The 19447-nt window shown below is 34.4% G+C and overlaps 1 protein-coding gene across 1 annotated transcript; it reads left to right on the top strand.

Moving 5' to 3' along the window:
* The first annotated feature begins 2237 nt into the window (after nt 1–2237).
* Nucleotides 2238–3297, top strand: LOC107952537 (fasciclin-like arabinogalactan protein 21). The gene has a single exon (XM_016887772.2). It carries the CDS (start codon nt 2456–2458, stop codon nt 3218–3220), a length of 765 nt encoding a protein of 254 aa, XP_016743261.1. The 5' UTR covers nt 2238–2455; the 3' UTR covers nt 3221–3297.
* The last annotated feature ends 16150 nt before the right edge of the window (nt 3298–19447 follow it).

Genomic DNA, 19447 nt, shown 5'->3' with positions numbered 1-19447 from the left:
TTCTTCCTTAATTGCCATGGTACAACCATGGACTTTGAGATATCAATGCCTTGTCAAGTCATAGCTGAAACATACTTGCTCAAATTCTCAAGGTTAGTCGCATAACTCAATAATAACAATAGTAATAACAATAATTGCATAATAATAAAATGTTATTCAACTTACATACTTACATTCTCAATCTCATCATATCATCAACTTAAATTATTCTCATCAAACTATGCTAGTCAATACTTTCTTGTTATCATACAAAGCCATAATACAAAATATATCTTACATATAAATTATACAAGTTCTCTTTCCAATATCGAATTATTATCGAACATTAATCATTATATCTGAAACTCAATACTAAAGTATTTATGGCCAAAATATCAATTTATCATTCAAATATGCATAATTAAATGCTTATTAAACATATGAACTTACCTCGATACCAAAACGACCATTTTATCAACTTTCTTGATTTTCAGTTTTTCTCCAGTTCTAGGTCTAAATCTCACTTTTCGGGATCTAAAATATCATATTTCACTTATTTAATTGATGTACTATTCAAAACGTTCCCTAACTCATACTTTGGCAAAATTATAATTTTGCCCCTAAACCTTTGTAGAATTACGATTTTGCTTGTCCCTAGGCTCAAAAATTAAAATTTATCCATTTTTATTATGTTTTATAACACGCTGAACATTTTTCCCTTCTATGGCAACATCAAATTCCCACTCTATCATGTACTTATGAACATTAGGTATTTTTACCGATTATGGCGTTTTACTCGTTTTCACTTAAAATCGCTTAGCAAAAGTTGTTTAACATAATTTTCAAGCTTCATATTCTACCATAAAACATGAAAATAAACACATTTAACCTATGGTTATTTTTCCAAATATGAAACCTAGCATGAATTATTGCTAGAATAAGCTAAATCAAGTTTTTGGGACTCCAAAAACGTAAAGAACATTAAAAACGAGGCTAGAACGGACTTACTTGAAGTTGGAAAGCTTGGAAACCCTAACCATGGCTTCCCCCATGCTATATTCGGCCTCCATGAAGAAGATGGACCAATTTTGACTTTATTTTCCCTTTTTAATTTTTTTAATTGCTAAATGACCAAAATGCCCTTAAAGGCTTTTCTTTCAAATTTGTCCTATTTTTTCCCATTTTTTTCCAAACTTAAATATAATGCTCTAATTTATAAATAAGGACCTCCACTTTAAGAACCCATTTCAAGTAAATCCCCTTTATTATCTAGAACACACATTTTGCTAATTTTACAGTTTAGTCATAATTATCAAATTAGGCACTTATACATAAAATTTCTTCACGAAATTTTCACACAATTATTCAATCAATGAATAAACCTTAAAACTTACTCGGAATAAATTTTTTTGACCTCGGATTGATGGTTTCGCAACCGCTATTCCGTTTAGGTCCTATTTCGGGATGTTACAGAACATCCATAGATGATAAAAATTTTACATCTTTTCCCTTTCTGGTAGTAAAATTGAGAAATTTATAATGTTGTCTCTGTACTTCATAATCTTTTTAATTTAGTCCCTAAAGTGGTTTTCACCATACCAATTCATATTTCAATTTATCCTCATGTCAAATAGAAAACTTTTCAAACTTTTACGATTTAGTCCTTTTATCACATTTTCATTTCTAAAATTCTTTTAATTTATTCTCATATCCAAATTCACTTTGTTTTCATAGTAATTATTTTATCTGGTAAATCTTCTAATTTTCTTGAACATTCACTATATCCATTATCGGAATAGTGCCATATGTCTAATAAAAAATTTTGGGATGTTACAATTTGCAATATAGTCTTTTTGGTTCCATAATTATTTTCATTGATTTATAACTCCAATATCGATTTTACTTGTTTTCCAAATCTTCTCAATTTCTTACTGTGATCAATCCTGGAATACTTCCACATACTATATTGAAATTTGGAGCATTACAGAACCCATTTTTCTCCCTAATCTAGCCACCCAAACAGTTGACTCTTCAATCTATCCTAAACAGAGTGAATCGACTAATTCCGCCGCCAATCAATTTTCACCTCAACAAATCTAAATTTAATAAAAAAATTAAAATTATTCAAAAGTTTAAAGACTCAAATTAACTTAATTCAACTTAAAGAAATTTGGTACGCAAAATTGATAAACCTATTTTAGCCCATTCAGATAAACTCGACCAAAGCCCTATTTATAGATAGTTGTGCCGAGATGCAGCCCCGGAGCAAGTAGGCAGATCCCATGGACATATTTAAGTTAAAAGGTAGACTGCCCCCAAGATTATGAGTTAACTACAATAATGCCACAACGGCATGAAGAGTTTATGACGGGAAGAGTTTGTTAGGAGTGAAGGTGGCAGTTAGTAGTACCAGTGTTATTATTCGATAAAAGAATCGATTGCTATTCGTCTTTCTTTCTCTAATGATTCTTCAGTAATGATTAAACACTCCCTCTTCTTTCTCTTTCTGTTGCTTCCCATTTCCGCTTTTTCTGCCAATCATCACCGCCGGCGTCGTCCACCGCAATCACCACCTTCTCCTCCTCCGTTGCATCAGCATCAACTTAATAACATAATCGACGCTCTCGTTGGTGCTGGGGACTTCAATAACTGGGCAAACATGCTTTCCGCCTCCCATTTCTTCATGCTTCCACTTTCAGCTACCCTTTTCGTCCCTTCCGATGATTCCCTTTTCCCATTTCCTGTCCCTGTTCCAACTTCTTCTACCGCGGCCGCCGCTGCCTCCGCCACCACCTTTGACCCTCTCATTATCCCTTACCACATCGTCCCGCAACGCCTCACTTTCTCTCAACTCACCCTCTTCAAGCCTTTCTCTCGCTTACCGACTTTGCTTCCTTCCAAAACCCTCCTCATAACCAACTCTTCCCACTCCGACTTCACTCTTGATGCCTCTCAGATTTCCCACCCCGATCTTTACCTCACATCAACCATTGCTGTCCACGGCATTGCCTCGCTCCTCAACTACACTGTCTACGGTGGTGACCCTGGCCTTGTTCATGGCCTTGCGCCAGCGCTTCCGCCGCCGCCTCCACCAGCAATGTTTCAGCTGCTGGGGGACGCCATGGGTGATAGGCGGAGATCGGATGCTGGTTGCTTGTATGGGGAGTTTGCATTTGTCTTGCTGCCGATTCCTTGGTTGGTTTGGTGCATCAAGATTTATGGGAATCCCCTTGGCCTCTGATGGGGTTCTTAACTCTTGTAATTGTGCTTTAATCACTGTGCTTTTGATATAACAAACAACAGTATTTTCCCTTTGCATTCTCTTAGATTCGGGTGCTTTATTTTTTGTTCTTCACGGTTTGTTTGTTTTCGGACATTCCTCGTGTAATGTGATTTGAGAGAAAATTGCATTCTGCTCTTTGTGTGATAATGAAATGAAGACTAATTCGAGATTTTGTTTAAAAATAAACGCTCTGCAAATGTTTCTCTGATCAGTCTCCTCCATCAATTCATCATGATCATATATGATTGCAGTGCCAAAAAACCAATTCTTGTGCCTGACTCAAGCATATTGATCATGGGGATTTCGATGAAAATATGAGCCTGCCTGTGCCTGTTAATTGAAAATCAAGGCAAAAGAACTCACTTAGAATGAATTTTATCCTTGGCTTTCTAAAGCTTTTATGCATGAACCATCTTGGAGTTGGATTAATCTACATGATTTATGGATTTTCTGGTAGAAAGTTGAGGTGAAAGTACTAAAATTAAGATGATTATTTTTTTTGGCCATTAGATGATTAAAATTAGACTTGAGGCATTACAACTATTAAGTTCGCTTTTATCATGTAACAAGCCATAAACTACGAAATTAAAGTAGTGGAAATGGTATAAATTGAGTTTTACAAACGCACTTAACAGTTGTACATCAAAATATGTATCTTTAGGTATATACATTCTTTCGGAAGGTATGTCTTTCATAACAAAATACATTTTTATAGAAAATTATGTTTCGTTCATTTCGAATTTTTTTAGGAAAGTTATGCTAATTAAGATACAACTTTTGATAATATTAATTTTTATATTTATTTTGAAAATAAAAATAAAAATTATAAAAATATTATTAGACCACCAAACTTAAGCCTTGGTGTCTATCTTTTGTCTACATATATAATCAAAAAGCTAAGCACAACTACCTAGTGGGCTAGGCATCTAACTAAGTTATAAGTTACTTTAGCAACGTGAGATTACTAATATTGCAAACTACTAATATTTTCTATAATATCCTAAAATCAATGAAAAATATTATGAATGTGGGAGTGTAACAAAAAGGACTAAATTTTAAATTCTAAAAAATTAGAAGAATAAAATGCAAATTTGACCAAAAGAGAAATATGAATTATTGTTATTTATTATTTTTCACAGAAACAATTTGTGTGATGAAAATCATGTGGGATCTGGTGACCTAAGTGTAATATTTTTGTCTACGTACACTTATTTTTTTAAACAAATTGGTGTAATAACATTATCCATAAAATACATTAATGCCCTTTGTATATTGTCCTCAATGGTTTTTGCACCCAAAGCAAAATGGAAGTAAACATTGGCTCAGTGGTTATCTAATGTTTATCTAATACTAAGTAGTATTATGTGGTCGGAGTAATATGGAAAGACAACTTATATTAGCATATGAACGTAAAAATGTCCTTAGACTAATCAGATATGAGCAAACCGATTGAATGACTAGTATGTTGTCCATCCAGTTCAATTGGGGAGATGTTTTGTCTTGAGCATTGGAGTCAATGACTCCTAAAAGATAGAGATATAGATGTGATTAACTAGGCTAATATTACATTAGACAAGACCCAAGTAAAATAGATCATGAATTCGTTTATACTTTTATTCACTTATGACGTTCATAGTGTGACATATCGTAATCTTGAGTGGATGATGGACTATGTATGCATGACTTGTATACTTTGACGTAAGTAAAAGCCTAAGCTTAAATAAATAAGGAACTAAAAGTCGTTATGTTGGACTATGTATGCAGTATGTAGCATCATTCACAATAGTGGAATTCATAGCCCAAGAAAAGGGTAAATGATATCTTCTCATTAGCATTACATGATAGATGAAAAGTAACTGTGGTCTTGGGTCATTTATATTTGTGATAAATGACTTGATTACTATTAGATATATAGAATCAAATGAAAATAAATGGATGAAAATGATAAAGTTAGAGAAATGTGTTACATTAGGAAATCAATGTAATACCTTATACTCGACCCAATCATCGGGTCCGAGCTATAGCGTGTCACATTCGATGCCAAAGCAACTATTATCAAATCACAATTTAAATATACAAGTTAATGATAAAATCAAACAAATATACATTCAACATGAAATACAATCATTTTCGGGCTTTATACGAGCTTACAAAAGCTCTAAAGACAAACTGAGGTCGAATGATGAATAAAATAAAAATTTTGGGTTGACGTCGAGATGTAAAGGGCTTCCTCATCGCGACGTGACATACTAACATGGACAATGGCCTCCTCATCGTGGCAATAGAGTTCCTCGTCGCACTATGATCTGGAGCTCAAATCTCGTTGCAATGACATACATATGACGTCGCAACGTCATGTACTAAACCTGCAATTACCATTCAAACAACTTGCATTTCAATAACACAACTATGCATGCCTATTTCTGTCTTATTTTTGACCAAATGAACAAAGGATAGAGGTTTTAAAATATGTTATAACACTTTTAGTTCATAAGAATATCATACACAAACCATCTACTACCTCTAAATTCTTCTTCATTCACACCAACTTACCTAATCCTCATGATATACAAGATGTAATCCTAAACATCGTCATTCATCACTTCATACTTAAACTACCTTTTCACAAAGAATTCCTTAAACATACCAAAGTAAATCTAAGGTTCAACCATCTATTAGGGTCATATAAACATTTCAATTAAGGCACCATCACATATCTCACACATTAATCAAACTACAAAAATTATAATTTGCATACACTTTTTATACATATACATATCAACCATATATATTACTATTATAATGTAAAATGTAATATTTGATTATAACATCATTTAACTACCATAAAACCTAACCTATTAGGTACATGACAAATATAAACAAAAGTTGGGTTACTCGACAATGATGCCTTTCTGTACAATACCTACCATCTCGGGTTGCCCCAACAAAGATAGTTTTTTTAATTTAAGTCTGTCATCCCGGGTTGCCCGACAATGATGACTTACCACCGCGGATTACCCAAAAATGATGATTTACGACCTGAATTGCCAGGAAACGATGGTTTTCCAATTCAATCTGTCATATTAGGTTACCCGACAACGATGGCTTACCATCCCAGATTGCCCGAAAACGATAGTTTACCACCCCGAATTGCCTGATAATGACGTTTTATATAACATTTTGGACCTCATGTCATATTAATAATTTTATGATGCATTCCCTATTGTTATTAATTTATTTGTTTCTCATTTCATACATGAAGACCAAAATCGCATTCTTTACAATTTAAATTTTATCACCAACAAATAAGTTATCATAGGTCAAAATATATCTATCACACACGATTTTCTTTAGAGACCCGAATTTACAAGGAGAGTTGGGAGTTAATTGAATAAGATGGTAAGCTGGTGGGCTCTACTAGAAAACTTAGAAAATTTTGTGGCTAGTTAGTAATTAAATGGGATCTAATTCTGGTTCAATTTAGATAGAATTGGTTGGTTCCTTAGTGGGAGACAGAATGGTTGCCAGTAGATGGCTTAATTCGGGCTTCGGTGACTGTGTGAGAAGGGTTATATATGGGTTAGAAGCCTTATTAAGCAGATAGAAATTCTTCTCAATTTTTGTTTACATTTTCTTTCTTTACATCTTCTTTAATTGCTCCAAAGAATGGAAAGTTCAGGAAAACACTGCATGGGGCAGTGATCATGAGGTTTAAACCCTAAAAGTAGAAAACCCAGTGAGTTGGTAAGCTTATGCATCTCATTGCATTCATGAAATTGAGAAAAATATGATTAAAAATTACTAAAATTGTTGAAAAATTCCTATAAGACACTAAATTCCAGTTTTTTAAGGTTTGAGTACCTTTAGTTTAACTAGTATATTTGGTTGTCATGCTTAGCTGCCAGGATGATGGAGGCCTTGACATTTGGAAAAGCTAAGCTGACGAGGACGATAGATCTAAGGTGAGTTTATGTATTCCACTCGAGTATTTTTTTATGTTGTTTTGCTAAAATGTTCTGCTTGTATGTTTGCTATTAGTTTTGTTTGAATTCCATGATTGTGTTTGATCACGGTGAATAAGTATGTTATGCATGCATAAAGTTGTGAACATATATGGATGCTTGCAAGTATACTTTCTAGGTGCGAAATGTGGTTGTGTAATGGCGTATTAATAAGTGGTATGCTATATGTTATAGCGATAAGCATAATGTTATGCATGAAAAGCATGTTTATAATATATGGAGTATGAAAGGAGTTACTTTAACGGGGTATATGAAGATAGGATAAATTGACGTACTGGAGGAATAGGTAGATTATTATGAGATTCAAGGGAGTTTGGCGACATGATGGAACGGATATCGACTGGTCTTCTGGGGCAACACTGTGGCGATGATTACCCATTGATCCTTCATGTAATGCACCAAAACTGACCTAGTATTTGGATCTAAGTACGATGTGTTACAACTTAAAATCATTCAACATTAAACAAAACATTTGAAGGAAACTTTAATAAATTCCAACGTTATACATATTAAAAACTTATGATAGTTAATTACTTAACAAAAGTTTAAAAGTATATCATTGGTAGTTCAAAGTAGTGTTCAAACATTTGGCTTATAGGTTCAAATAAATAACTTCATTGAGCAAAATATAATAGTTCATGTTCAAGCATAGATATTTAATAAAATTCCAAGATAAAATAGTGTTTCATCAAAATAGTACTTCCTTATACAAATCAATTTCAAAAGTACATTTACACACCACCCCCCATTGTCATGCATGATACTAAACATAATAGCAAACTCACAATAGCAAAAACTCTCTGGCATAGTCTTTCAACAAATAGTCTTCCTTTAATTTGTAAGCCTTAGAATGACAGATAACAAGGCAAGTTCATATGATTTTAGTGAGTTCCAGAACAGTAAGGAAATTCAAACAAAACTTTATCCATGTTAGTACCAAACCTTTCAGAAGGGTTTCCACAAGAAGTACACAATACACCCACTGGTGCTTACAACAAAAAGACAGACTGAGTACGTCAACTTTCTTAACACATGGCGGATACTGTAGGCCCCTTTAAAATGACATGGACAACCCATTCTCATGCTAGTCACATGCATAGAATTTCTTATCAAAATCATATCATATAGTTACAGTCATATTCACACTCCCCCTTAACTCTTCATATCATTTATTCCAAATTGTATACTTTCTTGTGATCTACTAGTCTAGTTTGTAATATAGCTGCCCTACCGGAGGCATCAAAAACATATCTCCCAATATTCTTCATCACGAAATGTATCTTATAACTCATAACTCATACAAATGGTAATGTTTTGAACATGAATGATAGTATAGACTTCGTAACATAGATAGATCGAACTCATATTGAGAACATTGGACTGTCATTATCCACACAGATACACACATACAGTTTTGAGAATTTACTTACCTCACATAAATTATATATAAATATTTAATAATTATAACACATGGAAGTAAGGTGGAACTCACTAGAAACTCTAGCAAAAAGATTTACAAAAGTAGGTCATTTGCCTTTATCACTTAGACCTCCCATTGGTCTCTTAAGCTAAAAGAAAGATAATTATGCATATTAGATCATCAATCTATCGAAACTTAATATGCATGAAAGAATTAGTAACATACAATACAAAATCATGCTGTTTCCTTCCTCACAAACAACTCTAACGTCTATGCATGTTTAAAGACTTGTAAACTTGCTGGAAACTTGGAGTGTTAGATGTTGTATTTTATGTTGCCGAGTGCTGAAGTTTGAGGCATTTAAATGCTGCAAATTATGAGGTTTGGAAGTTGGAAATTGAGGTAATTAGATTTTGCAACTTACCATGTCTGAAAGCTTAAATTTGATGTGCTAATTATATGCTGTAACTATTAATGCTTTAGGTTGAAATTAAAAAAAATTGTAATAGCTACAATTATGATGTTCTGATGTTGTAATTAGATTAAAAATTACTGTCGTAAGCTAAAATTAGAAGAGGTAGTAGCTATAATTGAGATGTTATGCTGTTGTATCTAGATTAAAATGTAAGTAATTAGGTTGTCTCAAACATTATCTAAAGGGGATTAATTATCTTATATTAAACTGTCTTTACAATGAAATTGTGATATCTTAATGGACAAGTTGAAAGGATGTAACACCCCAAACCACGCCCAGACATTATGGCCAGATCTGACGTGTCACATGGACTTACGACTTAGTATGCATTCGCTGGTTTAAGTGATTGGGGTGGTCTTTGTAAAAACAACGGTTGAATGAAAAGCCAGTTTACCAATCTTTAGGCTATCCATTTGTTGTGCTTGTTGAGTCTTGAAAACGTTCATTAATTTTGAAAACCCGTGCAGCCTAACACTAGCAGTTTCGTCATAGTATGAATATAATTAGAAAATAAAACCATAGCGGAAAAAAAAATTAAATAGCGGCCTTATTATAACTTAAAACCCAAAATTAAATCAGAATATAAAAATAATAAAAATAAACTAACTTAGAAAAACCAACTTTCCAGATGATGTGGCCACTCCGAATCCCTCACAGCTCCAAGCCCACTATGGTTGGGGATTTCCTGCAGAGATGAAAAGAAAGGGTGAGTTCGGTAAACTCAGTGTGTAACATAACCCAACCATAGCCCAAAACAGATCAAACCTCAGAGTCAGACTGATCTGGACCTTGGCCCAGTATAGAAATCAGAATGAAACCCATAGGCCCATAGCAGATACAGAAAAAATATATCATGAATGCAGAAATCCCAACCCAGAGCCATCCATAACACCCCCGTACCAGCCTTACACCATGTGGGGAGACTACTCGACCCACCCGACCGCTACACACCACAGAAATTGCAGCGAGGCTGCCAGATATTGTGACGAAGTCCCTAGATACAGATATTGTGGCGAGGCCACAAGAACAGATATATATAGATATGTGGCGAAGCCACCAGATTGCAGCGAGAATGCCAGATATTGTGACGAAGTCACCAGAACAGATATATGTGGCGAGGCCACCAGATTGCAGTGAGGCTGCCAGAACGCTTCCTCCATCAATATAAACCCATGTCCCATGCAACAGAAATAATATGTCATGGCATACGTATACAGAAACAGAACATCATGCTTCTCAGAAAAAAATAACCCTAGGGGTAAAATCGTAATTTTGCATGCATAAGGGTATTTCAGTAATTTTTACCTATTGCTAAGGTTTCATGCTCATTCTAACATTTACCAAGTAATCAGAAGTACTTACCTCCCCTTTTTACCAAAGTGGGCCAATTGGCCCATTGGCCCGTTTTCGGCCCATTAAGCCCAAAAATACCGTTGTGCACGAAAATGCACACTCTGCACTCTAATCATCCAAATGCACCATATTCATTAACAACTATCTCACGAGCGCTCGCACGCTCGTGAGTTCACAAAATACCAACGTTTCGGTATTTTGGCTTTTACCGATTCAGTCTAAGGGAGGGTTCGTTTACACACCTAGTTGATGACGATTGATGACAATATCTCCCACGCGATAATCCTACAATCGATCACTAACACATTAGACCTATGAATTAACGATAACTAACATAAATCCACGTCAACTAACCCAATCATCATCCAAGTTAGTCATTTACGCATGAGAGGGCAAAATAGTCATTTAACACCCTAAGGGCAAAATGGTAATTTTACCCCACAAGGGTATCTCAGTAATTCTACCCTACAGGGGTATTTTAGTATTTCTACTCTACAAGGGTATTTCGATACTTCTACCTTATAGGGGTATTTCGGTAATTCTACAACTTATCCACTTGGGCCTACGGACCCATTGGGACCACATGACCCATTTCAGCCCATCGCGGCCCGAAATAGCCGTCCTACTGCTAGAGTAATGAGAAATACACACCTGTTAGGAGACTGCAGTTAATCTGCACTCCAAACACTCTTAGTTGATGCCCAACCCAAACGAGCACGTCACAAAAGCAAAAGGGATCAGCCAAGAAGGGTATACCTACTCTCCTCATGGTTTGCTCTATTTAAAGCCAGCTCTCCATCTACTCTTATGTTAGCTTCCCGATGTGGGATCCCTCCATCGCCAGAGTTTAAAACAAACACCAACTCTTGCCGTCTCAACATAGCAAAATAATCAACCTTTGCGTGCTAAGGGATTCAAACCAAAGTCCTCTCACATGCCAACTCACGCCACCACCACTAGGCCATCAACTCATTTGTGTCATAAATCCAACACATTAAACTTTAAAGCGCACCTACTTGCTTCCAGATTTATTGAAAAGAAAAACCAAAATATATTGCAAGAGCCAAGACTTGAACCTTGGACCCCTTGCTTCCTCTATGGCGTCACTTCCTTGTCCCCTAAGTGGCGCCACCTTGCCACTACACCACACTCCTTTTTGTGTCATCTTTTACCCCTTTACTCTTAAAAGCCCAAACACCAATTGCATCACCTGTTCATAAAATTAAAATTTCGAAGACTACCACGGATTTAACTTAAGTTTGGGCCTTCCAAAGGCCCACTTACATACTAAAATATATGTTTTAACCAACCAAGACACACACAAATTTTAAAAATCACAGAAACATAGAAAACCCGAAAATTGAGGCATTACAAGTTTATGGCTATAATTTATTGTGCTTTGGTGTTGTGATTAAAAATGTATAACTTTGGGTTTGATATTGATTATGTGTCATTATTGAGTAAATTGAGTTTAATTGCATGTCCAAAGTTGGACAAATTCCATGTAATTTGGTTAGACTAATATTTATACCTGAATTGAGTTTAAATTTATGTCCCAAGCTAGTGAATTTCATTTTATATGGTTGGAATTAATATATGCTATAATCGAATTTTATATGGTTGGAATTAATATATATAATCGAAGTTTGGTTGTGATCTAAAATTGGACAACTTCATATTATTCAGTTGGACTAAATAAACGATTTGGTTTAAATTTGGTTGCTATTCAAGAGCTGGAGTTTTTCATGTTATTCAATGGTGGCGAAGTACATTATAATAACCTGGATTTCTTAAAAAGAAAGGAAAGACAAAACCATGGATGAATGGCTTGAAATTTTAGGTACTTAGGGATTCGAACATTGATTCAGCATCCAGAAGAAATCCCAAACTCAAGGGCTGAGGTGATTTCTTTTTTGTCTCGACATGTACCTAGGATGTCAAATGGTTATATTACTGTAACACCCCTTACCCGCATCCGAGGCCGGGCTAAGGTACGAGGCGTTACCAGACAAACATACAAACATTAAACTAAAATACGAGCCATAAAATTTTATTCATATTTTAAAGCGTTCATTCTCTTACACATAATCCCTTATTTGAGTCTACGGAGCCCAAAACATACTTTAGAAAGGGTTTGGGACTAAACCGAGAACTTACGAAAATCTTGGAAATTTCATGCTTTAAGGCTCCACACGCCCGTGTCCCAAAGTCGTGTTCCATACATGGCTGAGACACATGGTCGTGTCTCTGCCTGTGTGGAACATACCTAGGCAATTTTCCAAACTTTGGTCAACCTTGATCTCTTACACACTTATACAAAATCAAAAGCATATAACATGGTATTCATTTAATGATTAAACATCCTCAATTAAACCACAAACATAGCATTTGTATGTCATCATACATGTGTCTCTCATACTCATTTTACCTTGTTTATTATAATACCACTTATACATTTATACCAAGATTATCATCTTACCAAATATCTTCAGATTAATCATCAAGTATTCATATTTAAAGCTAGATCATATCTTTATAAAATACCACGATTCAAATGCGCAGAATAACATGTTTGTCTGAAACATTTCAATTCAATTCCATACCCAACAAGCATTACATTGAGACTAGTCATATATATATACATGTCATGATACATAACATTCTCTTTTTGTTTTCTTATAAACACATATCATTTATTTCATTATATCAATATTTCATATACCATAGTTTCCATGTATTCCACATATATTTATTTTCCTCCTCCTCCTCTCCATTCTACATCCTTAATGTATATAGCATTCTTGTAAGTACGATTTCACAATTTACTAATAAATGTTCACATCAAACTGTCTACACGAGTCATAGTCACTTAATTTTTTATAATTCGAGCTACAGAGCTCCAAATTAAGATCCGTAAATTTCCCCTGAAACTAAACTCACATATCGTTCCACCATAAAATTTTCATAATTTTTGGTTTAGCCAATTAGTACAGTTTATTCATTAAAATTTCCCCTGTTTCACTTTCTGACAATTCTGACCTCTCTTCACTAAAAAATAATTATCTCATACTACAGAACACGGATAATTTTCTTGTTGATTTATCTTGAAAATAGACTCATTATGGATTTTAAAAATATAATTTTGAGCCTCTAATTATTTTTCTCCAAATTTTTGTGATTTTCCAAAGTCAGAACAGGGGATCACGTAATCATTCTGAATTAGTCTCACGAAAACATAAATATCTAAAAATATAGAACTCCTTTGCTTTTCATGTTTATTTTATATGAAAATAGACTCATTAAGCTTTAATTTGATATCTCATTCAGTCTCTGATTCAGTTTATACAAGTTTTGGTGATTTTTCAAAGTCACGTCACTGCTACTGTCCAAAACAGTTTTATTGCTAATTCACTCTTTCACACTTTCTTTGTATTAACCTCATTTTAACATACATATCACAAATCATTTTCACCACATTTCATACATCACAAGTATAGACCCATGATCACAAGGTCACCATAAAATCATCCTCATGTATAACTTACTTGTTTATAACCTTACCACATCCTGGTCACTTAATGAACACATCATTCACATAACCAAGTTCCTACACATATTCATCACAAAACTCACAAAGCAATACATAGAGAGTCTCCCATTGAACACTTCGGATCAATCCTCGATACTTGGTGGTTTCAGCACATAGCTCCACCCATCATATAGTTTGGCTCTCTTGTACACATGGTCAACACTTAGTACCACCCATGTGACCTAGCCAGTTTATCTCGTAGCTCTCTTGTCTACATGGTGTCTTTCACTTGGAACCACGCATGCGACCTACCTACATATATCCCGTACCTCTCTTGTCTACATGGTGTACACATAGTATCACCCATGCGACCTAGCTACATCATAATGTCTTGTAGCTCTCTTGTACACATGATGTGCACTCAGCACTATACATGTGACCTAGCTACATACCATCTGTATCATCCAATCTTTCCGAAGGTTCAACCGGGATTTCTCTCTCTTTTCCAACAATTTCACCAATCAAGTAATTATCCACAAACATATTTCCAATATTTTTATAAAATATCATAATACAAGTAATAGTGATGTATTACTTACATATAAACTTACATCTCATTTAATATCAACGCAATAACATTAAATTACACACTGTCTTATTAAAAATCATATGAACTTACAATTTCCCATAATATCCATAATCATAGAAATCACATTTATGTATGATAATTCAATGCACTTCATGTACCATAGACATATTTTTAAATCAATTCATAAACTTGGCACCATAATCATTTAATTTAACATAATTCAATTAATTCACTAAATTTAACTTTCAAATATAAATTACAGCATTATTGTTGTATTATTATCATACCAACTTACAAACTTTCAACACCTCGGAGATCATAGTAAATATATCAATTTTACATTGAAACATGCATAAATTAATGCTTATTATACATATGAACTTACCTTGATATTAAAACGACCATTTTACCAACTTTCCCAATTTTCAATTTTTCTCTCATTCTAGGTTCAAATCTCATTTTTCGGGATCTGAAACATCATATTTTACTTATTTAATTAATGTACTATTCAAAACAGTCCTCAACTCAAACTTTGGAAAAATTACAATTTTGCCCCTAAACTTTTGCATATTTACACTTTTTCCCCTAGGCTCGGGAATTAAACTTCATCCCTTATTCTTATGTTTTATGACATGATGATCACTTTTCCCTTCTATGGCAACATCAAATTCTCACTCTAACATATATTTATGACTATTAGGTATTTTTACCGATTAAGCCCTTTTGCTCGTTTTCACTCAAAACCGAGTAGCACAAGTTGTCTAACATAATTTAAAACCTCATATTGTATCATAAAACACTAGAATACAAAAATTTTACCTATGGGTATTTTTCCAAATATGAACCCTATGTTGAATTATTGCTAGCATAAGCTAAATCAAGTTACCGGGACTCCAAAAACGTAAAGAACTTGAAAAACGGGGTTAGAACGGACTTACAATTGAGCTTGGGAAGCTTGAAAAACCTAGCCATGGAGTCTCCCTTGGTATACACGTCCATGGTGAAGAATATGAGCAAAATTGGCTTTTAATTTTGTATTTTAATTCATTTTACCCCTAAATGACCAAAATACCCTTACTACTAAACTTTCCAAAAATTCCATCCATGTCCAATTTTTGTCCATAACTTAGAAATTGGTCAAATTTCTATTTAAGACCTCCTAATTAATATTTCAAATCAATTTCATACTAGAAACTTCTAGAATGCAAGTTTTGCAACTTATTCAATTTAATCCCTAACTTCGAATTAAACACTTTATGCATAGAATTTCTTTACGAAATTTTCAAACAATCATGCAATCATATCATAGACCTCAAAATAATCTTAAATTAATTATTTATATCTCAGATTTTGTGGTCCCGAAACCTCTGTTCCAACTAGACCCAATTTTGGGCTATTACAACTCTCCCCCCCTTCAGAGATTTTCGTCCTTGAAAATCTTACCGGAGTGAGGTTTAGTATCTTTCTCATAATTTCCAGCATTACTAACTAATTTTTTTCAAGACGATACTTTCAGAAACACTCTGTCATCAATTTGAATCCCAAGATAACTCAGTAAACTCTGATATTTCTCTAACTCTATCCTTCACTTGTCAACCATTCTCAGACTCTGGTCATATCTATAATTATTTTATCACTGAACTCTTTGATTCCACACTTAGGAACATAGTCAACATGACTCTCATGAATTTCCGTTACATACACCTCATCGGTAAGGGGGTGAGGTCATACAGTCTCTAACTCGATTCTGACATATATCTATATGACACATTTTTTTCATTATCCACATATGTCATTATAATCATACTATCCACTTCAAAAAAATTTATTATTCATACCTGTCTTACATAAAATTTTCAATTATCTCATTTCAAACAAGTGCACTCACTCATACATTCTATGAATTTTGAATAACTTTAATCATCACATTTACTAATTAATTTAGTCAAGCATGCAACAGCATATGAAGGCCAAACAAATATGAATAAATATATCACTATATAAACTTTCATCTCACATATTATCACATATACATATATAACGAATTCTTATTCATACCTTTCCAAGTTTAACACATCATAGCTACACTTTATTCAAATACTTCAATATCGCTATCAAATGGTCAGATGTAGCTCGGTTGGAGAATATTTCATTTTAAATAAAATAGTCCTTATTAGTGTCGGGAGACATCACACTATCACATATTTGTGGCATGTATAACTAAACTCTTACACTTGCTATGTTAGTCCGAGAATCGACTAAACCTACTCTGATACCATTAAATGTAACACCCCTTACCCGTATCCGAGGCCGGGCTAAGGTACGAGGCGTTACCAGACAAACATACAAACATTAAACTAAAATACGAGCCATAAAATTTTATTCATATTTCAAAGCGTTCATTCTCTTACACATAGTCCCTTATTTGAGTCTACAGAGCCCAAAACATACTTTAGAAAGGGTTTGGGACTAAACCGAGAACTTACAAAAATCTTGGAAATTTCATGCTTTAAGGCTCCACACGCCCGTGTCCCAAAGTCGTGTTCCATACACGGCTGAGACACATGGTCGTGTCTCTGCCTGTTTGGAATATACCTGGGCTATTTTCCAAGCTTTGGTCAACCTTGATCTCTTACACACTTATACAAAATCAAAAGCATATAACATGGTATTCATTTAATGATTAAACATCCTCAATTAAACCCTCAAACATTGCATTTGTATGTCATCATACATGTGTCTCTCATACTCATTTTACCTTGTTTATTATAATACCACTTATACATTTATACCAAGATTATCATCTTACCAAATATCTTCAGATTAATCATCAAGCATTCATATTTAAAGCTAGATCATATCTTTATAAAATACCACGATTCAAATGCGCAGAATAACATGTTTGTCTGAAACATTTCAATTCAATTCCATACCCAACAAGCATTACATTGAGACTAGTCATATATATATATACACATGTCATGATACATAACATTCTCTTTTTGTTTTCTTATAAACACATATCATTTATTTCATTATATCAATATTTCATATACCATAGTTTCCATGTATTCCACATATATTTATTTTCCTCCTCCTCCTCTCCATTCCACATCCTTAATGTATATAGCATTCTTGTAAGTACGATTTCACAATTTACTAATAAATGTTCACATCAAACTGTCTACACGAGTCATAGTCACTTAATTTTTTATAATTCGAGCTACAGAGCTCCAAATTAAGATCCGTAAATTTCCCCTAAAACTAAACTCACATATCGTTCCACCATAAAATTTTCATAATTTTTGGTTTAGCCAATTAGTACAGTTTATTCATTAAAATTTCCCCTGTTTCACTTTCTGACAATTCTGACCTCTCTTCACTAAAAAATAATTATCTCATACTACAGAACACGGATAATTTTTTTGTTGATTTATCTTGAAAATAGACTCATTATGGATTTTAAAAATATAATTTTGAGCCTCTAATTATTTTTCTCCAAATTTTTGTGATTTTCCAAAGTCAGAACAGGGGATCACGTAATCATTCTGAATTAGTCTCACGAAAACATAAATATCTAAAAATATAGAACTTCTTTGCTTTTCATGTTTCTTTTATATGAAAATAGACTCATTAAGCTTTAATTTGATATCTCATTCAGTCTCTGATTCAATTTATACAATAAAGAACCCTTTGAGTACTGAAGGATCCCTTTTTCTCTTCGAGAGTTAGAACCCAGAGATCCCATACATACGAAAGGGATAGAGAATTAACAACCACAAATGGAACATTTAACTTGAGAAGAAAACAAAAGAGTAGGAAGCACAATAAAGAACACTTACCCCAAAATCAAACGATCAGCAAGAAGAGATGCTGGAGCAACAGATGATCGTCAGAAACTAGGTGCACAAAATAATCGAAAATGCAGAGAAAAAAAGCACAATAATCAACCTAGGAGGGGAAAAGCCAGAAGACAGAAGAAGAAAAAAAATAGAGAAGAGAGCAAGAGAGGTTCGGCTAAGGAAAAATGAAAAGAGGGAATGGCGAGAGAAAGAAGATCAAATCGACCAAAGGTGAGGGGGAATAAGCAAAGAGTCAAGGAAAAAGAGAGGATCGGCCACAGCAGAAAAGCAAGAGAAGTCATGTTTCGTTGAAAGGAATAAGACCAAAGAGAAAATACTTGTTCACCCAACACAAAAGATAACAACCAAGAGGAAGGAAAAATGCAAGCGAACGCAACCTCGAAACAGCAGAGTACCAGAATCGAAATAGGAGAATTCAGCCACTTGCACACTACACAAAACGTCCCAACCTTTCCCCAAACCAAAACCAAGGGAACCTTAGTGTTCCGTTCGGCCACAACTTCCTACCAACACCATATCCCTTGATTTTCTCCACAATTCTCTCCCCCTATCCCTCCACAACCACACCAACCTCCCATTCAAATTCAAACCAAATTCCCTTTTGACCAAGTCTCCAACCACCTCTGTAGAGTTTGAGTCAAACTCCACCTCTTACGCCACAAAAACATAAAATAAAGTCTCCCATTGCGTTACCTAGGATTCGAACCCACGCCCACTCAAATGCTCCACACGCCACTTGCCACTAAGCCACAAGGCTTTCTGTGACATCAATCAATCACGATTATTTATAAAACCTAAGTGCCAGTGTTTAGGTTCTTTTAAGAGCAAAAGCAAAGATGCTGCAAAAGCTAGAGCTTGAACCCATGACCTCCCAAGCACCCCCAAACACACCTAAATCAACTAACCATTAAAGCAAATAGGAAATTTGTGCCAA

This window comes from Gossypium hirsutum, chromosome A02 (assembly GCF_007990345.1).
Source record: "Gossypium hirsutum isolate 1008001.06 chromosome A02, Gossypium_hirsutum_v2.1, whole genome shotgun sequence".
NCBI classification, from domain to species: domain Eukaryota; kingdom Viridiplantae; phylum Streptophyta; class Magnoliopsida; order Malvales; family Malvaceae; genus Gossypium; species Gossypium hirsutum.
The sequence above is the reverse complement of the archived record's forward strand: the minus strand, read 5'-3'. Positions and strand labels throughout refer to the sequence as shown.